Here is an 18,055-nt window from a genome sequence, read left to right on the forward strand (position 1 = left end):
TGCATTTTATTCTAACGGCAATCGGACGCCTGATTTATGTTGTTAAAAGATCACCATGGCTTATCTGGGAGAATTATGAAATATGTATTGTATTCAGAGTCTAAAATACTTGTCATAAAATACTTAAGTCACATTTCTCCGCTACTCTTGTCAAAGGAGAAACCTCCAATATCCAGAAGGGGGCCCTCTAGGCCGGGTCGACAGAACGCAATGCCGAGGTCGGTCGCTTCCGGGAGCGGCCGCGTCGCTCGGCGCCTTCCTCTCTATCCGCCCTTGTCTGTGGTCGCCGGGGCCCCGCCCCGCTCCGGCCGGTCACACAGACTTCGTACTCTGCCCCGAGCTCGCCCCGGGGCAGCCGGGTTCCGGCGTCGGTCCGATAGCGGGTCATGGCGGTCCGGGGGCCCGCGCCCGGCTCTGGCGCCAGGTGAGCAGGGCGACTGGGGAGGCGGGTCGAGCCTCGGGGCGTCTTACTGGGGGCTCTATGGGGAAGGGGGCTCTGCTCCCAGATGCCCTTTTCCGCGGCGCTTGAAGAACCATCACCCCCGCGAAAGAGGAGCTCCCGAAGGGACGCCTACCCTCCCCTCCGATCCGAGGCCTCCCTCCAGCTTGGTGGGCACGTCTGCATCCCCCTGCGCCCTGGGTGTGGTGGGATCCTCTCTAGGAACTGGCTTCCTTCTTTCCTTTCTTTTTTTTTTTTTTTTTTAAAGAACCTCGAATGCACAGAATTGAGTTGTTCATCCTTTTCAGTTCTTGGCGCACTGTGGGCCAGTGCTCGGCCCTTCTTGTGTTTTATCATCTTCCTTCGTTCCTTATTCTCAATCCCATTTCACGCCCCTTCTCAGACATCCACTCTGGTGTGTTAAAAGAGTGTCTTTACAGCCCACCTTACATAAGTTTGCATGTTATCTTGAAAAAATGTATAGTGGTTTTGAGTTCTTATAAATGATTATATGTTGTGATTTTTTTTAAAAAACTTTTTTACTCAACATTGTGTTTTCGAGATCATACATGCTTTAGTAATCTAGTTTTCACCTCTGAGTGCTGCAAGGTTCTACTCTATGTGCATTAGACCCCATTTTGTTTATACATTCCCCTAGCGATGGACACTTAGATTGCTTCCAGTTTTTAATCACCACAAATCATACTGGCACTTGTCTCCTTTTGGATATGGATGAATTTCTCTGGATTATCCACACCAGGGTAGGATGCCAAGTCATACCTAATTCTGCTAACTTGTTCTCCGGAATGGTCACATCAGCTTATACTTCCCAACAGCATTGAATAAAGTTTCCTGTCTCACCATATTCCCTGCTCCCCCCAGCCCCTCAACGTTTGGTATTGTTTGGTTTTCTAATGTTTATCAATCTGATGAGTGTAAGGTTGATATCCCATTGTGTTAATTTTTATGTATTAAGCATATGGGTTTCCCCTTTCCCGAATTGCCTGTATCCTTTCCCCATTTTCCTATGATTTCCTGTTTTCCTGACTTGCAGTAATTCCTTGCAGGCTCTAGATTTTCGTTCCTTGTTGGTTTTACACGGCAAATACCTTCTCCAAGTCGTTTAACTTAATTTATACACTGAACAAAAATACTTAATTCTAAGTTAAATTGATTAGCTTTTTCCCTTTAAATTTGTGGTTTGGGGGGTTCTTTTCTGAGAAATACCCTCCCACTATATCTTCATTAAGATATCCTGGGGTGGCCGGTTAGCTCAGTTGGTTAGAGTGTGGTGCTGATAACACCAAAATTGACGGTTTGATCCCCACATGGGCCACTGTGAGCTGCGCCCTCCTTAAAAAAAAGATATCCTACAGTTCCTTCTATTAACTAAATACTTTTTAAAACCTTAATTTTTTTTTCTTTTTTAATTTTATCGGGGAATATTGGGGAACAGTGTGTTTCTCCAGGGCCCATCAGCTTCAAGTCGTTGTCCTTCAACCTAGTTTTGGGGGCGCAGCTCAGCTCCAAGTCCAGTCGCCGTTTTCAATCTTAGTTGCAGGAGGTGCAGCCCACCATCCCTTGCGGGAATTGAACCAGCAACCTTGTTGTTAAGAGCTCACGCTCTGATCAACTGAGCCATCCAGCCTTTCCCTCCAGAAGCTCAGCGGCAGCTCATTGACTTCATTCTAGTTGTGGAGGGCGCAGCTCACTGGCCCATGTGGGAATCAAACCAGCAACCCTGTTGTTCAGAGCTCACACTCTAACCAGCTGAGCTGTCCGGCCACCCATTAGTTACTTTTTTTTAACATTTAGATTTTTAATCCATTTGGAGTTTTTAAAGTTTATTTTTTGTAAATGATTTGATGATTTAATGTAATGACCTAAATTTTCCTCCACCATTTTCAATTAGTAACTAATGAGTTAATGAAAAATTTAAAAAGCTGTGTAGTAGTATAGTTAAGAGCACAGGATTCTTAGAGCCAGGCTGTCTGTGTTCAAGCCCTAAAGCTACTATTTACCAGGTAAGTGACAGGCAAGTTACTTAAACTCTTTTGCCTCAATTCCTCTTTCTTGAAATAGGATATAGCGTCCGTCTCTTAGGGTTGTGACAGGTAAATGAATTCATACGTGTAAAACGTGTAGAACAGTATAGGCACAGAGTACATGCTTAATAAGTATTGACAACTATTAGTATTAATACGTCCTTTATTATGTGCCCATGTAAACGTAGGTTTTTTGATAATTTTAAACATTTTTTTGGTCCCTCTTTCATTGGTCTTTTTGTTCCCGTATTAATACAGCACTTTGTTATTACTCCAGCCCTGTAATATGTTAGGTCTTGATGACCTGATGGTCTGGGTCTCTTCCTCCTTTCCTATTCTTCGCAATTGTCCTAAGCTATTCAGGGACCTTTATGTTTCCGTATAAAGTTCCTCAGAGAAGCCTGACTTTTGATTGGTATTACGTTGAACTTTTGTTAGAATTGAGGTCATTATAATGTTAAGTCATGCCAGCTCTGTCAGTTTAAGTCTTCTTAGAATAGAGCTTTAGTCTACAGTAGAGCTTTTTGTTTTTTCCTCCAAAATATTTTATACATTCTTTTTTAAAGTTAATTCCTGGATATTTTACAGTTTTTCTATACTTTTCTTTCTTTTGTAAATGATATTTTCCCGTTAATTATTGCTGGCATAGAATACTATTCATATTTGTATGTTAACCCTATATCTAGCTGAACTCCTTTTATTTACATTTTGATTTGCTGTGTTTCTTATGTAAACTATCACATCTGCAAATAATGACAATTTAATCTCTTCCCTTTCAATCCTTTCACCTCACTTCTTTTTCTTGCTTTATTGTTTTAGCCAAAACTTTAAAATCCTGATGAAGTAGGCTTCTTTGTCTTCGGTGACCATAAAGAGGATATGGCTCAAGTTTCTTTATTAACTATGTTTTTTGCTGTGGATTTTTTGGTAAATAACCTTTTAGAGCATTTATCAACTTACAGAACTTCCTTTCTATCCCTGGTCTGTTCTGAGCCTACCATCTTCAGCATTTGTAAACCATGCTGTGCGCATGTCCTGGGCAGCCCCCAGCCCCCCCAATAATGTAGCTAAGCTTAGTAACTGCTCTTAGGTTTTTCTCTGTTTCATCTGCTTCTCTTCTTCAGGCCCAGGTTAGATCTACAATTTGTACAGCGGTTCCTGCAGATACAGAAGGTTTTATTTCCCTCTTGGTCATCACAGAATGCCTTGATGTTCCTGACCCTTTTGTGTGTGGCCCTCCTGGGTGAGTGAATGAGCTCAGGCTAGAGAGGGGAGGGTGTTCTGGTTTTGGGGTCCCCTTCTCTCCGGGGTGTTGATGAGGCAAGGGCTCAGGAAGAAGCTTCTCTCCTTTTTGCACCCCTCATCATTGATTTCTGCCTCCTCTCCCTGTCCCCAGAACAACTGGTGATTTACCAGGTTGGCTTGATCCCCAGTCAGTACTACGGGGTCCTGGGAAACAAAGACTTGGACAGGTTTAAGACCCTGACATTCCTGGCTGTCACGCTCATCGTTCTCAACTCCATGGTAAGGTCTTCTCCCTGTGTCTCTCTTCCTTTCCAGCCTAGTATGAATGGAATGCCCAGTGGAACTTAGACACCAGGAAACAGGAATCAAGCTCTGGGTGTGTGTCCCCTCCCTTTTCTGGGAACTTGAGGTCAGGCATAGGTAGGGCATAGATCTTGGTATTGGCCCACAGGGACAAATTCCTTGGGTGTTTAAAGCTCCCAGGACTAGGCCATGAGGTTCTGGTTTAATTCTGCATACAGCGGCAATGATCATTGTTCCCTCCATTCCCAGAACTCTTGCTTCACGGAGCTCAGAGCACTAGAAAACTGGGATCAGCTGCCAGAGTTGCTCTTCCCCTCTGGGGCTGAGGCTGCGACTCAGCCTGGCACCATCTCTCACCTCCCAGCCTTTGCATCTGCTGTGTTCTCCCAGCGTGGCCTCCTTCCCCACCCCTGGTTCACTTGTTTAACGCCTGCTAACTTTTCAAAATTCTTCTGTTATCACCTCCTTCAAGTCCGCCTCAACTTTCTCTGTCATGTTTCTTCCACCAAACTGTCCTGAACTAAAACGTTGCGTTTCCCTCCGCTGTAACACTCAGTATACTTGTAACTGTCTGTTTCGTGGCTAGACTGAACGCACGGTTATTTCCCTCTTGCTTAGCACCTCGGTGCCCCCATAAATGGCGAATGATGAGAGTCAGGGCTCTGCTAGGACTCAAGCCTCGTGCTCTCTGTCAGGCTGTGTTACCTGTTTCCTCGGGGAAGCCACTTCTCACCACACTTTGGAACTTTTGCTGTGTCTTTGGTCAGGAAGCACCTATGTATATAGAACCCTGTCCCAAGTTTTGGGGACAGAAAACTAAGAATATAAATGGAATAGAAAATACTGTTCCCAGTCTCCAGAGGTTCATCTGCTCTCAGAATAAGACAGTACAATATAGAAGGGGCTAGAGGGCCGTGCCTTCGGTAAGTCCTTATCCTTAAGTATTCGTGAAGGAATGAATCTGTGAGTGAAGGAGGAAGTGAAAAGTCTCCTGACTTGACACTTTAAACTAGCAGAAGTGCTGCGTCGACAAGTCATCAGAGTGGGCAGGGACTGGTCAGCAGAGGCTTCCTGCCAGCCCTGAGCTTTGCGCTGAGACTTGCAGGAAGCCAGTCTCCCTTTCCCTCCCTTCCCCTTGCCTCCCACACTGCACAGCTGAAGAGCTTTGACCAGTTCACCTGCAACCTGCTGTATGTGAGCTGGAGGAAGGACCTCACCGAGCACCTGCACCGCCTCTACTTCCGGGGCCGCGTGTACTACACCCTCAACGTGCTGCGGGATGACGTCGATAACCCGTAGGCACCGCCTCTCAGTCCTCGCTCCCCTCTGCATGGTTCTGTCCCTGCTCAGCCCTGGAGAGGCAGACCCCTTGGAGATGTTGCAGATGTTGATAAGAGCCGGGGGAGGAGGGCGCTCTGCAGAGGGCCCGTGGAGAGGCTGCAGGGCTGAGAATAGGGAGCCGCTCCCTTTTGTCCATTTCATGTCCTGGGCTTCCAAATTCGGCCCCCTCTGAATAGAGTATTCTTGCTACAAAAAGCTAGAAAACCAGCTGGCGGATTTTCGGCAGTAAAAAAATTGCTGTTGAGGACTCACTCTAGGATTTAAATCTTTATTCGATCGTCTTCGGGCTCATTGGCCTTAAGTTTACTAAGCCCCAGTTTCCCTTTCTGTAAAATGAGGATAACAATGGTTACTATCTCAAAGGACATAGTGAGAATGAAATGATATTCATGTAATGCACATGTACAGTGCCTGGCACATAGCAAGTGTTCCAATGTAAGTTAGCTGTTGTGATTTTACAGGTGAGGAAAGCCCGGAGAATGCAAGTGACTTGTCCAAGGTCACTTGTGGCCCTGGTGTGCTATGGGGCATATGGGGTCTCCTCACACTCATTCCCTCCCCACTCACCACCCTCCCAAGCGCTTTGTTGCCTGGGGTGCCCTTTCCTCAGCTCAAGCTGAGCTTGGCAGCAAAGTTTGTTGGGCAGCTGCTCCTTCTGCTGCTTAGCTCTCCTAGTTCTCTTCTCTATGACTCAACCCATAGGAGCTTCTGCAGCCAGATGGCTAACATGGGGGCAGGCCCAGGCTCATCAAAGAGAGATTGGGAGGCGTGAGATAAATGGGAGAGCTTTCCTGGTTATCCAGAAACTCAGCTCATGTACCCTCAGAACTGGCTCAGGGCCCCTGGACGCTGGACCTTTCAGTTGCCACTTTTTCTGAGGGGTAAACCAAGGCACCATTCAAAGCAGCTCTCCAGAACCCTGTTTAGAGGTCCCAAGGGTCTCGTTGTCTCTGGGAAACCAGCCATTGTCTGGGTCCATCTTCCCATGGGGTCCTTGTTGATAGCACTGAAAGGTCAGAATAAGGGGTAACGTGGGACTGTCTTAGCCATCTCAACCCTCGAGCCCAGCCTGGGTTCAGTTACTCTGTGCTGTTGGCTGCAGGGACCAGCGCATCAGCCAGGACGTGGAGCGGTTCTGCCGGCAACTCAGCAGCATGGCCAGCCAGCTGATCATCTCCCCCTTCACCCTCGTCTACTACACCTACCAGTGCTTCCAAAGGTGAAGCCTCTCCTCCTGCCAGAATCCCTCCTCCTTCCCACCTGCTGTTTCCCCAGAGGTCCCTCACGCACACAGGCTCTCCCAGGTTGGGTCCAAAAGAGGCTAGTCTTCCCTCCCTCTCACCTGCACCCCAGGAAGTCTTCCTATCGTGTGTGTGGGCCCCTGCCCTCCCTTTGGCCCTGTGGTATTTCAGTGTCACAAGGATCCTGGTGCTCCCACAGCTTAGACCAGGTACTAGATGCTGCCACACAGGAGCAGAGGCCCCCCCCCCAGGCTGCTGAGATTGAACAGGGGCTGCCCGAAGGGGGCAGGAGTCAGGCTGAGGCCTGCGGGATGTGGCACCTCCCACCCTCCCTCTCTGACTTTCAGCACAGGTTGGCTCGGGCCTGTGAGCATCTTTGGATACTTCATCCTGGGAACCATGGTGAACAAAATATTGATGGGGCCCATTGTGGCGAAGCTGGTGCAGCAGGAAAAGCTGGAAGGGGATTTCAGGTGTGTCTGCCTCGCTTGAGGTTTCTGGGCTAGGCGTAGTGGTTAAGGAATGGGATATGGAGTAAGGCTGCCTAAGTTCAAACCCCAGGTATGCCAGTTACTAGCCACATGCTCTTGGCCGGTAGGGATGGTACTGTTACGATAGAAGTGTGAGGCAGGTTAATGAGATTTCCCATGAGAAGCATGGGGACAGTGGCTGATTGGCCGCCAGCATCATCCCTTGGCTTTCTCACATGCTTCTGTTCCAACCACCCTGTCTTGGATCAGCCGATGGATCCAGCCCCTACTCTGTGCTTCGTGGCCGCCTTCTGCAGGCCCAGCACTGAGAGGAAGAAGTGCTGTGGACCCCTGTTCTGTCTGGAGTGAGGCAAGGGGCTGCCCTGTCTGCAGGGCTCCTGCCACCCTACCCAGGCCTAGGATTTCCCACCCTGTGACAGTTCAGGAAAGGGTTGGGCTGAGGCAGCCAGTTGCCAGGTGGAGCTGGGCTCCTCTTTGTCTGGAGGTCTTAACCCAGGCCTCCTGAAGGAGAGGAGCCCATGCTGCCCATTGTCAGCACACATTTCCCTTTGGTCTGCCCAGGTTCAAGCACATGCAGATCCGGGTGAATGCTGAGCCTGCTGCTTTTTTCAGGTAAGTCCAGGGGGCATAGTTCCCCTTCTGCCTTGTCAGAGCTGCTGGTGGCGATGGCAGAGAAGGAAAGGTGAATGGTACAATCCTCCTGCCATCCCCTAGCCCAGGGGTCGAGCATCCTCACACTCAGCTGTGACCCTCTCCCCGTATCCCTCACTGCCCTGTCTGCCTCATCCTTAAGTCCAGGGATTTGCTTCGGAAGCTAGTGGTTCCTCTGAGTGGCCTACCATGGGGCCTAAATTTGTTCCAAGAATGAAGTGTTTCATTGTCTTACTGATGACTTTACGGCATTGCCTCTGCCTCTGTTTTTCTGTCTGTAAAATGGCTTTCTGTCGGAGCCTGATGTCCAGGGCTGATCATCTCCGTAGCATTGGAGGGAGCGGGAGCGGCTGGCCCCAGAGCTTTAAAGTGACTCTTGTAACACCTGGATCCGGTAGCCTTGGGGCCTTTGCTCTTCTGCCAGTCTCTGGCAGTTTGCAGCGCCCCCACTTGGGGTGCCAAGACTACACGGACTCTTAAGAGCTGGGGCTTCATTGTGCGGTGGGTAGGCCTGGGCCTGTGCTAAGCTGTTTTTGGATTCCGCAGCCTCTGCTCATGAAGCTCTGGGCTCTGGAGAAAGCAGGTTGGTTCTTGGAACTCGGAGTGTATTCTTCAGTGGTCTCTATGTCCCTCCTTATGTAAAATCTGAAATGCTCCCTCTGTTCTCCCCCTACCTTTTCTGCCAGGAGAATTTATGCCCATCCTTAAAGCCCCAAATCACATCCTCTTGGGAGCCTGCTCTCTTAGTGGTCAAGCCTGTTTGTCGCCATATCCCTGAAGACACTGTTTATGTAACAGTTTCCATTTCCAGGTGAAGAATGCAGCATACCTGCCTACCCCCCTGAACTGGTGTCCTCCCAGATGAGGACTGTGTTACCACCTTTTTCTCGTACTGGCTAACTAGCACAGAGCCAGCCATGCAGTCTCTGCTCCCTGTATGTTTGTTTAATAATAGCAGCTGGCACTTCATATTCTGAAATTCTCACTCTAGCCTATTACGTAGATATTAGAAGCTCCATTTTACAGATGAGAAAACTGAGACTCTGAGACTTACTCTTAAGTAACCTGTCAGTCACATCTAGCTAATAAGTGGCCAGAGCCAGGATTTGAGTCAGGTCAGCCGATCTAGAGTTCAGGGTCTTTCCGCAGGCAATACTATATTGAGCGAATGAAGCAATGCATAGGTGCTAGTGACAGAAAAGGTCTGAGGTGAAGATCATTCGGATGGGCTTGGTCGCTAAAGGAGGGTATACTGAGGGACAGAGGGCCCCCAGGCTGGCTGAGGCTCTCCAGGCCCCATGGACAGCCCAGCCTTTCTCTTCAGAGCTGGGCACGTGGAGCACATGAGGACTGACCGCAGGCTGCAGAGACTCCTTCAGACCCAGCGGGAGCTGATGTCCAAGGAGCTCTGGCTGTACAGTAGGTAGAGGGAACCCCGGGAGGCAGGAATCACAGGATCAGAATAGTCCCCTTCCCTTCCTTCACCTCCCTCCTTTCTCTCCGCACTGATGTATTTGCTCTGACGAGGGAATTAACCAGGAGGAGCCACTGCCTTTGCCGTGTATGTCCCCAGGAGAATGAGGCTCTGGGGAGTAGCGCAACCTGGGTGCTTCCCGCTCCCCTCAGGAATGTTCCCGGGTCTCATGAAGTCTGTCTTCTACAGTCGGTGTCAATACGTTTGACTATCTGGGCAGCATCCTGAGTTACGTTGTGATCGCAGTCCCCATTTTCAGTGGCGTCTATGGAGATCTGAGCCCCACGGAGCTCAGCACCCTGGTCAGCAAGGTGAGAAGCCCTCCTGGTGGCCGCTCACGCGGCCCCTCTGCCCTTTGGCCCAGTGTCCAGGGCCTGGGAGTCAAGACCTGTGCTCACTGCTGTCCATTCCATTCAGAATGCCTTCGTGTGCATCTACCTCATCAACTGCTTCACCCGGCTCATCGACCTCTCCACTACACTCTCGGATGTGGCTGGTTACACACACAGGTGAGGCTGCGTCCCGTCCCCCAAACAAAGTGTCACAGAGAGCAGTAGCTGAGTGAGAAAAAGAACAGAAAAACTCCCCATATACCGGTGCGTGTGAGAGAGAAAGGAGTATCACCTTCACCGGGGCCCCCAGGCCCACCTCAGGTTTTCACTTCCTACCAGGATCGGGGAGCTTCAGGATACCCTGCTTGACATGTCCCTGAAGTCACAGGATGGTGAGATGCTGGATGAGAGCGAGTGGGACTTGCACAGGTGAGTGGTGGGCTGGGGGGGTGGGCAGTAGTTGAGAATGCAGGCTCTGGAACCACCCAGCTGGGGTTCACTCTGGAGCCCTGCCCTGTCCCAGTTGGGCAGCAGAAGTGGTGCGGAGCAAATGAAAGAAATGTGTACCTTGTACCAAGCACGTTACAAACGTTCACAATTAGTGTTGCTATTCTAGCATCCACTGTGTTAATTTCCACCATCCCCCACCTGATGGGAGCAAAACGCACACACTGCCGAGGCCTGAGATAACAAATAATCTGAGTAGGAGCCCTCCTCTTTCTTCCCTCTTCCTCCCCCTGGGCCCTGCCGCCTGCCCCTTTCCTCAGGGCTTGTCTGTTCTTTTTCCTCATGCCTCACTCAGGCCCAGAGATGTCTTTATTCATGTATCTTTGCAGGCTTTGTGATGTTTCTGACCTTTCTGTGCATTGAGAATTTGTTTCTTGTCCTCACTTTTCTTAGGCAAATTACTTAAGGGTTCTGGGTCTCAGTTTCATTTCTATAAAGATCACATTCCTGTTAGGGTTGTTGTGAGTATTAGATATCATAGTTCATAAAAGTGCTTGAACAGTGGCCACAGAGTAAGCTTTCAAAAATGGGAAGAGTCTGAATTCCAGGGCCTACACTCTCTTCTTAGGAACGAATGCCTTATCTGTTGCCCCTGTTTAAAATAAAAGCTTCATGTAACTGTGAGATAAGAAGCTAGGGAGATGGTGCAGGGACATAGGAAAGCAGAGTTGCTGTGGTAGATGGGCATTCATGGAGAGCGAGAAACTTTTTTTTTTTTTTCAGTTGGGGAATAGTGTGTTTTTCCAGGGCCCATGAGCTCCAAGTCAAGTTATTGTCCTTCAGTCTAGTTGTGGCGGGCACAGCTCAGCTCCAAGTCCAGTTGCCGTTTTCAATCTTCAGTTGCAGGGGGCGCAGCCCACCATCCCATGCGGGAATTGAACCAGCAACCTTGCTGTTAAGAACTTACACTCTAACCAACTGAGCCATCCGGCCGCCCCTCCAGTAGCTCAGCTGCAGCTCATTGTCTTCAATCTAGTTGTGGAGGGCGCAGCTCACTGGCCCATGCGGGAATTGAACCGGCAACCATGTTGTTAAGCGCTCACGCTCCAATCAACTGAGCCATCGGGCTGCCCACCTCTCCCTTTTCTTAAAAGGACACCCATCATATTGGATCAGGGCCCTACCTTAAGGGCCTCATTTTAATATAATCACCTCTTTAAAGATCCTTTCTCCAAATGAGACACTAGGGGTTAGGACTTCAACATGGTTTTGAGGACAGTTCAGCCCATAACAACCCTCTAATCCAGGGGTGATGCCCCCCCAAGGAGAAGAAACCCCCTCCGCCTGGCAATCGTGACACTGCTTATCTTTCCCACACACCCCCTCCTTTCTCTGATCCCAGAGCCTCAGGCTGGCCAGCAGCAGAGCCAACAGACACAGCTTTCCTTCTTGAGCGGGTCTCCATCTCTGCCCCCTCCTCTAACAAACCCTTAATTGAGGATCTGAGCCTGAAGATCTCCGAGGGGCAGAGTCTGCTCATCACGGGCAATACCGGCACCGGCAAGACCTCCTTGCTCCGGGTTCTGGGCGGCCTCTGGAAGAGCACACGGGGTGAGAAGCAGCCCTTCCTGCCTCTGAGAAGGCGGCCCTGCGAGTGTGCGTGCGTGCGTGTGTGCGTGTGTTAGAATCCAGCCTTTTTTGTTGGGGAATGGGACTGAGGAGCAGTTGCCTTCTCTGGAAGATCTCGAAATAGAGGTTTCTGTGGGCTCTGCAGGCTCAATGCAGATGCTGACGGACTTTGGACCCCACGGGGTGCTGTTCCTGCCACAAAAACCATTCTTCACTGATGGGACCCTTCGGGAGCAGGTCAGCGCAGTTCAGGGGCTCCCTCCTCCCTGCCCTCCCCCCCCCCCCCCCAGCCAGGGCCTCTGGTGCTATGACAGGTCTGAGCCCTGTGGTGTTAATGGGCAGAGATGGGGTAATAAGACGGCCTGTGTTCAGGAACTCCCTGGCCCTCGAATGTTTATTCACATCCATGGATTGGGCCATGTACTCAGCGTAAATCCTGGGGGCAGGTTAAGCTGTGAGGGCCACAAGCCAAAGATCACACACATTAGTTGAACCCCAAGGTTGGATTGTGGGGTCCCTGTCCTCATGAGGCTCTCAGACTTTTCCCCAGACACACATCTGGAGGTTGCCATGACCCTGCCCCACTGTCTGCTGGCTTGGCGTCTCCCGCTGGACTCTCAGCCAGGGTATTCCTTACTCTCCTCAGGTAGAGAGGAGCCAGGCTGTTTCTGAGGGAGGGAGGGCTGTGGGCAGCCCCCTTCTCATTGGCCCTTGTCCTAGGCCCATGGTTTTTGTTTTATCAGGTGATATATCCCTTGAAGGAGATCTACCCGGACTCAGGTGAGCTGGCCTCCTTGGGGCATGTCCTCCCATCTCAGTTGTTCCTACTCATTCTGACTGTAGCCTCACCTGTGCCCTCTGGGAGACGCCCCAGCCACACTGCTGCATTCAGGTTGGGTCTGCCTCTCCTCCTCCCACTGTTTACTCTCTGGGGGCCTGTACCCTGACCTCATCTTGTTTTGTCTTCCCCTCCTTGAGGAGAGGCATCTACTGGAGGAAGGGACGAGATTACTTCCTTCACCTGGCCCTTCCCTTATTAGGTCTGTAACCTGTCACTTCAGAGCCTTAGCCCAGATTCTGAGCCCCCTATCTCTCCCTCCCCCCTTCCTCCCACTGTGATTGCCCATCGATTATGTCTATCCAGAAGGAACTGACTTCCTGAAGAAGGCCTCTCTGTTTTGTAGGTTCTACTGATGATGAGAGGATCATGAGGTTCTTGGAGTTGGCAGGCCTGGTAAGTGAGGGCAGGGACCCGGAGACAAAAGCCCACCTGGGAGCACAGACCACAGGTGCTGGCCCAGCAGAGCCGGCCCTACTGTCCCTGGGCCAGGACTGGAAGTATGAGCCCTGGGCAGGGAGCGTGGGAGTATAAAATGGCAGGAGGAACTGCTGGCCAGGTACGGGCAACAAGGGGGCACGTTCTAGTGAATTTTAAAACAGTCATAAAACTATTATTGTAAAGAAAACATGCTTTTTCTTGTCACCATGCTCCAACAAATTTATGTAGGGTAGCTGGTAGTCTGTTCCTCTGTCTGGGGCGCTGGCCCCCCAAGCCCTCACCGTAGTCCTCCACTGGGGTTGTAGATCTGTCTCGGAAGCACGTGTGTGGGGGGCTGAGGCGCTTCCTCAGGGTGGCAGGGAGCAGAGATGGGCCCTTTTATGGACATCATTTTCTCTGGGTGTGTTGCAGTCCGACTTGGTGGCAAGGACAGAGGGTCTGGACCATCAGGTCGATTGGAACTGGTAAGAAAGGGGTTGGGGTGCTCCAGAGCCAGTTCCCCCAAAACAATGGGTCCCAGGAACCCAGTGAAGGGATAGAATGGCTCCTGATCCCAGAGTCCAGGTTTCACGCCTTTGGGAGCAGAGTGTTGGCATCACCTTGTGTGGGCAGCGGGGCTGTGGTTGAAAGGGGAGTGACGTCCATCAGTCCTGGGGTGAGAGGCTCTTCCTGCCCAGACCTGTTCTAGGCAAAAGCCAAGCTATATCCAACCTCCGGCGGTCCTCTCTTTCTCTCTTTCCTCAGGTATGATGTTCTGTCTCCAGGAGAGATGCAGAGGCTGTCCTTTGCCCGGCTTTTCTATTTGCAGCCTAAGTATGCAGGTGAGGTCCAGCCTGTAGGTACGCATGCCAGGTACTGTGTGCTCACAGGTGTAGCAGCATGTGTTCATGCACACCTGAGGCAGCGCTGGTGTGGGTAGGAGAACACCTGTGCGTGGCTGGGCATCTCTGTCCCTGTAGGAGAGGACGGCAGGCCTCTGCCTATGAGGCAGCAGTGCTTAGCATCCTAAAAGCAATTCTGGATGTGTTACTCTCCTGATTCCTAAGCTTTCTGCCATTGCAGCAGCTGGAGCTTCCTTGAGAGGGTGTGTGATGTTATGCTCTGCCATCCATGAATGGGCATTCCCCCCCAGTTGTGCCTGGCAGGGAGCGGGCAGGTGTGGACTTCTCTGGGGACTGGCATCTTTGGGGGATTCCCTGGTCCCAAGCAGTGGCTGGTGCTTATCTGTAGGAAGCTGAGGGGTTTTGTCCTGCTGCTGGCAGAAGGCTTCCCAGATGGAGCCTGGCTTCTGCTCCTTTGGCCCATCCTTTGTGAGGCAGGGCTCCTGTAAGCCAGAGCAGCTTTCAGCTTCCCCCTAGGTCCCCGCCAGAAGTGGAAATGAGTTTGGGTGGGAGAAGCCAAGGCAGGTGGGGGCAGAAAACCATCTTTTCCCACGGGGTTCTGCCCTCAGTGCTTGATGAAGCCACCAGTGCCCTGACTGAGGAGGTGGAGAGCGAGCTCTACCGCGTCGGCCAGCAGCTGGGCATGACATTTATCAGTGTGGGACATCGGCGCAGCCTCGAGAAGGTACCTGTGCTCACAAGGATGGCTAAGGAGGAGATAGAACCCAAGGGCCAGGGACCCTCAAAATGGACAGTGGAGGTGGCAGAGAGGGCAGGGGTTCAATGGCCTCCTGTTGTGGCCAGGGCAGCCTAATCTCTGTGTGGTGGTGGTCTCTTGTAGTTTCACTCCTTGGATCTGAAACTCTGTGGAGAAGGAAGATGGCAACTGACCAGAATCAAAGTAGAATGAAGCCAAGGATATGGCTGGCCACTGGAAGCAGAGCCAAGCTCGGGGCAGATCGCAATCCCCAGGAGAGACCGGGAGGACTGACAGGGCAAGGAATGAGCCTCACAGGTCCTGTGCGGAGTGCTGGCAGCAGTGGGCTCACCCAGGGGTGGCTTCCACGGGGCACGCAGTCCAGCCAGGCCTCCTGCTGCCTCAGCCAGAGCTCTGTACACTTGAAGTGCTGGTCCCTTACTTACAAATTACTTCAGATCGTGTTTTCTAAGGAAAAACCTGAAAGTGTAGGATCTATAAAAAATGAAGGGTCAAAGTGGAAAGAGTATTGGACTTGGACTCATGGACCCAGAAATCTTTTACACTGGTTAAATTTTGCAACAATAGATTTTTAACTGAATCAGCTATTTAAATTTTATAATTTTTTTAAAAAGAAAAGATACATATTAAAATATTTTTTTGCAGCTTTCCCTCTTTCTCTTTCTTCTCCATTATAAGAAGATATTTTTAACTGAATTTTCACTCGTATTTGAGAGCCTGGAGTGAATGGCGCAGCAATCTACTGTACTGGAATCTTCTGTTCCTGGTTTTTCATTTTACTCCACATCACCGCTTTTCCATTTGCCAGTTGTACCTAACCTCTAGGGCCCTTCTGTTTTTCTTGTCTTAACCCAGATGCAAATAAACCCCTTTCCTCTCAGTCAGCTAAAATAAGGTTGAGGTTTTTCAAAAATAATCTATATTAGGGAACAACAACCAGTTGAACACACAAAACCCCAGAATCACAAAAGCATGAGATACAAAGTTATTGAGTCCAAAGTCCTTATTCTAGAACAATATCCCCCCAAATTCAGTTGTCAGCATATCACCTTCATGATTTTTGCCAGATATCTGTATTTATTGTACTGTTAATTGCTTAATATTTTAAAGATTGACTTGCTTTTTAAATTGAATGCATCTTTAGAAGAATGTTTATGTTTGACATAAATAGAAAGTAACTAAAAATGAATCCAATAAAAACCAAACTGTTACGAAATTGCAGCTGGATGCTGTGACCCACAGGGCCTGAGCCTGAGGCTCGCTCTCGGTACAAAGGGAGGTTACAGGATTTTACAGGAGTTAGACATACTAGCAACCAACTGAGATTTCACTCCTTCATAAAATTAGAAAGATGGAATAGGAACTGGAAGGGAAATAACTTTCTCACTATTAAGACTTGAAGTTATTTATGCCTCATTATACCACTGAAAATGATCCCAGATGTGGGTTAGGAGTCCTGCCCTGGGGACGTGCTGCCCTCAGTAACTGAAGTCTCATCCCAGCTGGCTTGGCTGGTATGTAGGTCCTGGGCCTGTTCTTACTCAGCTCCGCTCTGTAGGTGTGCTAAAGCAGTGTGTTCAGGTGCTGAGCTCCCATGGATGCCTGACCAGGTCTGGTGACAATGTGTGCTAGGCGTGACAATGCGGGCTAGGGAATTAAAGCCTCGTGCATGGCCAGGACAAGATGCATACTCAGAAAAGACCTGAGAAGACCCTAAGCTTTTACTTCTGGTTGGTCTGGGCTCAGTCCAAGCAGGAAGTAAAGGCAGAGTTAAAAACTGCCTGGCTAAGTATTGAAGGTGTGCCCCATCACAGAGCCAGTCAGTAAGGACTGGGAGAGATGGGGTTTTGTTTGTGTGCTTTTAGCTCCTGGTATTCAAGAACTCTCTGTAAAAATACAAGCTCAGCAAAGACTGAAAGTGATCACATGATAAGGATGACATTCTTTGCAAAATTATTTTGGGAAATAATAAACAGATGACTGCAGCCTTCAGTAATCAAAAATAGCACACCCTGGGGAAAGGGGAGAAACTTTTTCAGAGTTACCATATTACAATATTTAAATGTCCAATTTTCAACAACAACAAAGAAATCATACAAATAAATAGGATTGTGGTCCATTCAAAGGGGAAAAAATTGACAAACTATCCCTGAGGAAGCCCAGATATTGGACTTACTAGACAGGCTTTAAATGAACTGTCTTAAATATGCTCAGATACTGAAAGGAAACCCTAGAGCTGGTTTTAGCTCTATCTCTGGTGTTAGAACTGGCAGCTAGCTCTGGACCTAGCACTGACTAGTGCTAGATTTGGTGCTGCTGCTGCTGCTAGCTTGAGCCGCCGGCACTGGCTCTAGATCTGTAACTGACACGAGCTGGAGCTACGGCTGGGTGTGGCCCTGCAGCTGGTTGTTAGAGATGTCCAAGGACTGGTTCTACCGCTGATAGTCCTACAGCTGGCTCTAGCCCTGTCTCTGATTGTTAGAGCTTGGCCTGGAGCTGGTACTAGCTCTGGACTTGTCGGTGGCTCTATCATTGCTCTGGCCGTGGAGCTGACGCTATAGCTAGTGTTAGTGCTGGCTGTAGTCCTAGAGCTGGTGCTAGGGCTGACGCTCTTACTGGAGCTGGTGTAGGCTCTAGCTTTGGAGCTGACTTGAGATGCCACTGGAGAAGTTGGACACAGCACTCCAGCTCCAAGCTGAGCGGGTTGAGACATATGAAGGCCACCAGCTGTTTCGGGCAAGGAAAGTCTGGAGACTGGAAGGAATCCTCTACCTACTACTCCAGCCAGGTGCCCAGGATGGAGGGGGATAGATAAGCAGGCAGCAGAGTGAGAGCCCTGGCCTTTCTCTCCATACTGCCTCCTATGGCAGCTCTGCATGGAGCTGGACCCGGCTCTACCCATCCAGAGACCCGCTCCATCCCATCCCCAACCCCACTCTGGCTGTCCGGCTAGTAGCAGGTCTGTCACCAAGCAGGAGGCTAGCAAAGAGCCTCTATCTTAAGGCAGTCTCCATAAATGTCTAACCAGCTCTCCTGTTCTTCAGAGAAGCCTGACATACATCCTCTGTCTCCCCAGACCCACTGGAATGTAAACACAAGGACAGGGAGTGATTGTTCTGTTCACTGCACAGTGCTGGCACACAGTAGGTACTCCATAAATATCTAATGGATGAAGGAACAAACAGTGTGTCCTCCTGCCCCAGCTTTCCTAGGGCCCTCGTGTCACCTTAATCTGTAGCTTGTGCAGCAAGGTACTGCCTTACTCTCTGCTCACCGTGTGTGTTCACATCTCTCCAGTGCCACTGCACTCTGGAGGGCAGGGGTGCAGCCTGTTCTGGGCCTATATGCAACTGAGCATGCATGACTGAGATTCAAGGCAGACTTGTAAGCAGGTTGCTTACCACACTTGTGGGAGATGGGACAAGCACAGCTGGGAAGGGCTGTGGTGAGTCTATGTCTGATATTTTCTTAGGATTAGATTCAGATTATACAATCTAATTATAAGGAAATACTAAACAAACTCAAATTGAGGACCTTCT

The 18,055-nt window shown here is 49.9% G+C and overlaps 1 protein-coding gene across 3 annotated transcripts; it reads left to right on the top strand.

Moving 5' to 3' along the window:
- The first annotated feature begins 266 nt into the window (after positions 1-266).
- ABCD4 (ATP binding cassette subfamily D member 4) lies at positions 267-15,165 on the top strand. 3 transcript variants are annotated; one of them, XM_074327215.1, is made up of 19 exons: positions 267-424; positions 3,609-3,727; positions 3,881-4,008; positions 5,188-5,327; positions 6,476-6,592; positions 6,962-7,087; positions 7,667-7,717; positions 9,081-9,175; positions 9,420-9,541; positions 9,648-9,739; positions 9,902-9,991; positions 11,412-11,620; positions 11,784-11,875; positions 12,382-12,418; positions 12,823-12,872; positions 13,329-13,381; positions 13,662-13,738; positions 14,368-14,483; positions 14,640-15,165. In XM_074327215.1, the coding sequence occupies exons 1-19, from the start codon at positions 387-389 to the stop codon at positions 14,706-14,708; spliced, it is 1,821 nt and encodes a 606-aa protein (XP_074183316.1). In that variant the 5' UTR covers positions 267-386; the 3' UTR covers positions 14,709-15,165. The 3 variants fall into 3 exon arrangements, with proteins under 3 accessions (XP_074183316.1, XP_074183317.1, XP_074183318.1); XM_074327216.1 differs by lacking the exons at positions 267-424; positions 3,609-3,727; positions 5,188-5,327 and having other exon boundaries at positions 3,884-4,008; XM_074327217.1 differs by lacking the exons at positions 267-424; positions 3,609-3,727; positions 3,881-4,008; positions 5,188-5,327 and having other exon boundaries at positions 6,967-7,087; positions 14,640-14,843.
- Positions 15,166-18,055: the final 2,890 nt, after the last annotated feature.

Source organism: Rhinolophus sinicus, linkage group LG03 (assembly GCF_036562045.2).
Source record: "Rhinolophus sinicus isolate RSC01 linkage group LG03, ASM3656204v1, whole genome shotgun sequence".
In the NCBI taxonomy this organism is placed as follows: domain Eukaryota; kingdom Metazoa; phylum Chordata; class Mammalia; order Chiroptera; family Rhinolophidae; genus Rhinolophus; species Rhinolophus sinicus.